Source organism: Podarcis muralis, chromosome 8, assembly GCF_964188315.1.
Source record: "Podarcis muralis chromosome 8, rPodMur119.hap1.1, whole genome shotgun sequence".
NCBI lineage: Eukaryota > Metazoa > Chordata > Lepidosauria > Squamata > Lacertidae > Podarcis > Podarcis muralis.
The window spans coordinates 38,224,992-38,232,094 of NC_135662.1; the positions used below are offsets into that span (position 1 = coordinate 38,224,992).

Sequence of the window (7,103 nt, forward strand, 5' to 3'; positions counted from 1 at the left end):
AATATTTGAAATTTACTCTTTTCTTTAACAACCTCATCAGGATTTATTTCAAGATTATTATTTTCTGCTTGATGATCTGGAGTGAATCTGTATTACTCTGTTCTGAATTCTCTTTGCTAAAAAAACCCAAACAGTCACTCAGCAGTTTTTTGGGGTTTTTTTGCTTTAGCCTATCTAGATTTCACATGAAAATTTTTGTCCACTGCCACGTTAACCATTTCTTCTTCCAATACAATCAGGTTAGCAAGTTATTTTATTATTTTTTCACTTAATTCCACCATCACATCTTCTGAAATACCTCTCAGAAAAACTTACTTTTCAATACTTGTAATTATATCAGAATGACACTAGATGGTCTTTGTCCTTTCTTTTGGGAAAATCTTCATTAAAAAATGAAAAGCAAAGTAGAAAAACCAGTTATCATTTTTCGAGCCACACTGTTCTATTATGTTTCCATCCTTGTTCTCTTACTCTGCTTTCTCACACTTAGCTTCCCCTCTTATCTGTTATTTTGATTTCTTATTTCCTGTTTTCCCTTCTGCTTTTTTCCAGTTATTATTTGAGGAAGTTTGCTGTGGGTCTTGATGGTGCTGTGTGTCTGTGCTCAATCTCGGAGCTCCCATGGCTCCCTGCAAAGCTTTGGGAGCTCCCAGAGAGCATCCTTTGACAAGGCTGGACCCTTCGGAACCCAAACTTTTCCTTCAGACTTTTTTTGAGAAGGTGCTTTACCCGTGCTCCCTTCCCATCTCCTCACCACAAGCGGGCTGTTCAGGACAAGCGGTCTCTGTCATCCACCATTATCCACAGTCGACCTGGAAGTCACTAGTTATTAGGTTGATAACTACTAGCCATCAAAAGTTTTCTCTGCTCATTTCAGGAAGCAATCTTCAATAGTCATGAAAAAGCATCTTCTATTATCAAACTAAGAAGTAGATGGAGATTGAAAGTTTCTTTCCTTTTGGAGCCTCTAAAGAGTGTAAGAAGAGCTTCCTGGATCAGGCCAATGCTTCAGGAAGCATTGTCTAGTTTTCAGTATTCATGAAAAAACATCTTATATTATTAAACCAAGGAGCAGAGGCCTCTTAAGAGCAAAAGAAGAACTTGCTGTATCCAGCCAGTGACCCATCTAGTCCAGCATGCTGTTCTCACAGTGGCCGTTTAAAAGCATTTTTAAACTGCATTAGGCTATTGTCATAAATGTCTCCAAGAGACTCCTGAAAGAGAAAAGCAAGGACCCCTGCCAAATCTCTGATGAAAAGGTATTCCACAGTATGGGAGTGGTGACACTAAATGCCCAACATCTGGCTGAGGCAGAAGACACCGTTGATGGAATCTTTTGAGGAGCTGGAGATGGTGTTCATAAGTGGTTCATGTTTCACAAGCATACAGTAAGGCTGGTAGTACAATTGCTTTGTAAACAAGCATTTTGGTTTCCCTGCGAAGGTCCTCAAACACTCTGCACGGGAGAAAGCTTCACTTGCAGAGCTCAGGCGATGCTGGGTGTCAGCCCTTGTGGAAGGATAACTGCCCATTGAGTTGGACTTGTGGCGCTCTATAGGGGTTGTTTTGTGCTTGTTGATGCATCACTTTGATTTTTTGGATGTTGCATGATAGGCCAAGCATTTCATAAGCTTCTGCGAAGATATCTAGGATGGTTTGGAGGTCCTCCTTCGAGTGTGCACACACTACGTTGTCATCACCATACTGAAGCTTTTTGAAGGAAGTTATGGCAACCTTACTCTTTGCTTCAGCCTACTCAGATTAAAGAGCTTTCCATTTGTTAGATATATAATTTCTACTCTGGTGGGGAGTTTCCCTTCGACAAAGTGTTGGATCATGGCAATGAAAATAATGAATATAGTTGGGAGATAACACAACCCTGTTTAACACCTGATCGCACTGTGAATGGTTCACGTTGAGAGCCATTGTTATCTGCGATTGTTGCTGTCATATTATCATGGAGGAACCGAATGATGTTATCTGGGCAACTAATTTTCAGAAGGACAGTCCACGGGGCATTACGATTTACAGTGTTGAAGGCCTTAGTCAAGTCAATAAAGGCCATATACAGGCAGGTATCCCATCAGGTCCACTAGTGTCAGGGAACTGCCATCAGCTCAGAGGCAAGAGGTGGAAGGGCAATTGGGTTACAGGGAACCTCCGAAGATCGTGCAAAGCAGCTCTTCCTCCAGCAAGGAGGGAAGCCCCACCTCCAGTGGGGAAGGGATCCAGGGATCAGAAGATGTTAGAGAGAGCCGCAACACCGAGCCTGAGCAAAGCGGGGGGGAGGCAAGTCCCCCTTTGCCAGCGCTCTCTCTGCGCAGTCAGTTTACGCGCAGAGAGGGGAGGAGAAGGATGGGGGTCAAAGACTGTTATGCTGGGGAAAGTTTAAGGACTGCCCACTCCCAGATTCTGCTAGCGACTGAGCAGACATGGACTTGAGACGCTCTGCACTGTAAATGTTTTTGTACAGATAATAAAGCCTGGAAAAGACCAGTGAGAGTCTTGCCTTTTTGCTCTCAAGCAACCACGCAGGCATATAACAAGTGGCTTTGTTGTTTTTCATTTGGTTAATAGCTGTACACAACTTTCCCCGATTTGGAGATACTGCAAGCTCATCTCTAATTTGTTTTTGCGGAATTTGTGAGAGGACTTCAGCAGCTACAGAGAGTTGTGGTTAAGGAGATGTTGGTAATGTTCTTTCCATCACAGTGCAATAGCTTTTTTATCTTTTAGAAGTGTGGTACTGTCTGTTGAGCATAGGGGGCATGCCATGATTTATTGGCCCATAGATGGTCTTTGTGGCTTTAAAGAAACTCTGTGCATCATGAGTGTTGGCTAAGTGCTGGATCTCTTGAGCATTTTTTTATCCACCAGGTGTTCATGGGCTGCAACAATTGATCTTTTTATTTTGGTCCAGTGTTCCTCAATGTTATCAGGGAACTCCGAAAGTAGATGGTCCTTAAGAGTAGCTTGGAAGCAATCCCACTTAATGGGATCTTGAAGGGTTTCAGTGTTTATTTTGTGCCTTGGTTTCTGTCAGGGAACTGCCATCAGTGCCGGAGGGAGAGAGAGAGCTCCAGAGGGATCCCAGAGAGGGTCCCGGGATTGGGAGAGGCAGCCCATCTTCTGGGGAAGGGAATCAGCTCAGCTCCAGTGGAGAAGGGGGGCAGATGGGGGAATCTGAGAGGGAGTCACATGACTCCTTGCCGGGGACCAGCGGGGGGAGGAAGGGAGCTCCGCTGCCTACGCCCTCCTTGCGCAGAAGGCTTCCACGCAGGGAGAGTAGGAGGAGACTGGGTGTGAAAGAACTTCTACGTTGGAAGAAGTTTAAGAAACGCCCACTGACGGATTCTGCCAGCGATTGAGGCAGCCATGGGTAAGTGGCTGTCCGGACAGGAAAGGTTCACTCAGGCAACCCAGCCAGGTGTTGGCACCGGCTTACGCACGAGCAACCCCTAGAACCATTACAGTTTCCTTCCTTGAAGCCTGCGTTGAGGTATAATCTTGATAGCCATTGCGGACCGTCTTAATCAGTGATCTGTCCAGCAGTCGTTGGCACTAATCATAGCTCTGGTAAGGAGCACATCATGGCAATCTTCAGCTTGGACAATTGCATTGTCTAAGAGGTGCCAGTGGTTCGACTGAGGGTGCCTCCATGATTTAAATTTACAGTCGACCTTGGAAGTTGAACAGAATCTGTTCCGGTCGTCCGTTCAACTTCCCAAAATGTTTGAAAACCAAATCGTGGCTTCTGATTGGCTGCAAAAAGCTACTGCTGCCAATCAGAAGCCATGGAAGCCCCGTCGGACGTTTGGGTTCCAAAAGAACGTTCACAAACCAGAACAATCTTTTTCGGGTTTGTGTCATTGTTGCGTCATTTATATATATTTGTCGAAAGTCTGTGTTGGTAATAACAAGGTTGTGCCCTGCACATATAGTCAAAAGAAAGATTCTGTTCTGGTTGCTGTTGCCAATTCCTTCTTTCCCAATAGTCCCAGGCCATAGATCGAAATCTTGCCCAACTCTTGCATTAATATCACCCAGGAGGATAATATTATGCTCCTTAGTGATCTCTGATAGGATGACATCCTATCAGAGAGTAAAATTTATCTTTAATGTCTTCATCGACATCCCGCGTTGGTGCATAAGCACTTAGAATAGTAGCCTGTTGGTTTTTGGTGAGTTGAAAGTCGTTCATTAATGCCGATAGGGACTTTTTTAAAACTTTTATTTTGCTTTAAACAGGTACATGTAAACAGGTACATATAAATATAGACAACCAAAATTACAAAGGAAAATTCCTTAATAGTAATGTAAAAAACCTACAAAAAAATCGAAGTATAAGCAATTAAGGGAAAGATAAAAGAAAAGAAAAAAGAAAAAGAAAAAAAGGGGGGGAAAGGAAGATGAGCCAAAGCAGGAAAGCTCATCTATTGTACACTTCCGTCAAGATCACAACAGATCATTATTCTTATCAATTAACTCTATCTGCATTCCAAAGGAATCCCTCATCTTGGTATCAGGGAGCATTTCTCTATGCGGTATCATGCCGGTAGGGGCTTTTGACAAGAGCTTCACAAGATTGTTTTTGATAGCAAAGCCTACTCCATGTATTCAATGTTCTTGTTCGGGAAGTGAGTGTTCTAGTATCATCATTATGCTGTCCAAGTCCTGAGACTCAATGAGCATACACAAGAGCTTCTGCAGAAAGATTTGTGTTACAGGGCTCAGATCTTGCAACAGCCTTTTATAAACATAAAAGAAGTGTCCCTGTTTTGATACAGAAGATTTGTAGACATTACTCTTTCAGATATAGCATTATTTCAAGGTTCAATTAAACACTCACCTTCCCGTTACACTCTTTGATTCTGTTGCTACCAGTGTAAGTCTCCAAAAGGGGGATTCTGTGAGTTTTGCAGGATAGGACAAGAAGGCACTTAGGCTCTTCAGCATGTACACCAAGGGATGAGCTAATGAGCTAATGACCCTTCACAATAATTAATATACAATCCAGCACAATTCTGTGTATCTTAACTTCGCTTTAATTACATAATAAGGAAAGTTTTCTATTACAGATGCATGATCATAAACATTACAACTGCTTTATATGGACTAGTCAGCTTTGTAATGCTTATCAAATCGTTCTGAAAGAGCTCTTAATATATTCCCTGGCCTTTTTTGGTGTTTATCCCGAAGATTTTCAATTGCAGTCTTTGTCTGTTGAAAGAAGAACAAAGGAATATTGTGTTATATCAATATATTGCAAAATGGATATTCAGTTATTCATATCTGTGAGGAGAAAGCTAAAGGAATCAGAACCAGCAGAATAAAGAATCCCATTTTTTTCCAGTTACAGATGCGCAATATGACAGCCCTTGTCCCACAATCCTCAAGAGTGACTTTTTCAGCATAGAGGGTTGGGAAAGAGCAGCCAGGGCCAGGAAACCCCACTAGGAAACTGTTCATCTCTCCGTGAATCCAGCCCACTGTCTTTATGTTTTTTTTTTTACCAAGAGCACTGCATGAGAATGGTAGAGATACAACCCAACATAAGTGCCTTGGGCTGCTTGGTACGAATTAGTTTTCCTGCATGGTTGTTACCTCCAGTTATGTGAGGAAAACTGCAGAAATGCTATTGAGTTATATTTCACTATGCTCAGTGCTATTTTTACAGAAAAAGAGGTGCCTGAACTCACTATGAACACCTCCCTTGTTCTCTTAGAATGGCAATGGCTGACAGGGCTAGTGACAGAAATCAGTCACCTCCTGGTTCCATGCCTGAAAAGAGCACAGCAGGGCATGGGTAAAAACAGCAGAGTAGCATGGAGCATTCATGTGCAGAGTTGCAATAAGTCACACAAACATCAGAAGTTCTTCAGTAATAGTTTTATTGAGGCTTAAGAGCGTACAGTGCTTACTGGGTCCCCCACTGGGGAGGCGGCTTGGAGGAAACCTCTGGGGCAGATTCTGGAGCATATGGTGGGGAGAAGAAGTCCTATTGTATGAGCAGATCTTTGTGCAGCACTACATAAAATGCATAGGTTTTTCATGGTCTCAACAATTTACAGAGAGGGAAAACTGAGTGATGAACATAATGCACAAAAGTCTATATAATGAACCCGATCTCTGGTCGTATAGAATGAGTAAGTCAGTAGTCAGAATTCAATTTATACAACTGAAAGAGAGAAACCAACAGGAAAACAATATTCTGCTTTTTTACTTCCAGGTGTAGAGTTAGCTTACTTTTTCAGCCAGCTCTGCAGCTGTTATATTTGGATCATATGGGATGGGTTCTCCAATATATGTCCTCAGTTTCACTGGAAATCCTCCATATACGGGAAGGTAGAGAAGCCGTGTTTTCTCATATAACCATCTTGTCAGCCCTATGTATGAAAGGGAAAAGAGTCTGTAAGAAAGCGATCCCATATCAAATTTGAAATTAGTTGGCATTCTGAGTTTTTAGGAATTCCAGTCAATCCATCCCAGAGAGGAAGCGTTAAATAGTATGAGTCCTTTGGAAAAGAAAAAGCAGCATATTCTGCCAGCTCTTCTCTGCTCTTTAAAAATCAAGGTCATAAGTTGTAAAATAGACTGCAGAATATGGTATTTTTCCTGCTCAGTTCCTCTCCATGTTGTGGTTCCTACCACTTTTATAGATTATAGCTATCTTTTAAATCTAATAAAAAACTAAGCAAGGACATGTTCACTCAGTCCTGAGACAGGCAGCTTAGCTTTTGCAGATCAGTGTACACTGAATAAACTCTACTAGAAAGTAGTAAAAAGATATTCTGTTTCTAAAAATTTGTATATTATTAATATGTTTATTGCCTGAAAGCAGATTTCTTGATCAACCAAGTTACTCATTTGACTTTCCAATGTTCCTGTATGCTTCACAAGAAGAAGAAGAAGAGTTTGGATTTGATATCCCGCCTTTCACTCCCTTTAAGGAGTCTCAAAGCGGCTAACATTCTCCTTTCCCTTCCTCCCCCACAACAAACACTCTGTGAGGTGAGTGGGGCTGAGAGACTTCAAAGAAGTGTGACTGGCCCAAGGTCACCCAGCAGCTGCATGTGGAGGAGCGGAGACTCGAACCTGGTTTC

At 42.3% G+C, this 7,103-nt stretch overlaps 1 protein-coding gene across 1 annotated transcript in view; it reads right to left on the bottom strand.

Annotated features, from left to right (window-relative positions):
* Nucleotides 1–4,223: 4,223 nt before the first annotated feature.
* Nucleotides 4,224–7,103, bottom strand: part of XKR4 (XK related 4) — a 354,573-nt gene continuing 351,693 nt past the window's right edge. The window contains exons 3-4 of the mRNA XM_077933017.1: nucleotides 6,247–6,386; nucleotides 4,224–5,220 (exon numbers count right to left, since the gene is read on the bottom strand). Coding sequence (XP_077789143.1) covers nucleotides 5,116–5,220; nucleotides 6,247–6,386 — 245 coding nt within the window. The 3' untranslated portion in view covers nucleotides 4,224–5,115. The remainder of the gene's footprint in view (nucleotides 5,221–6,246; nucleotides 6,387–7,103) is intronic.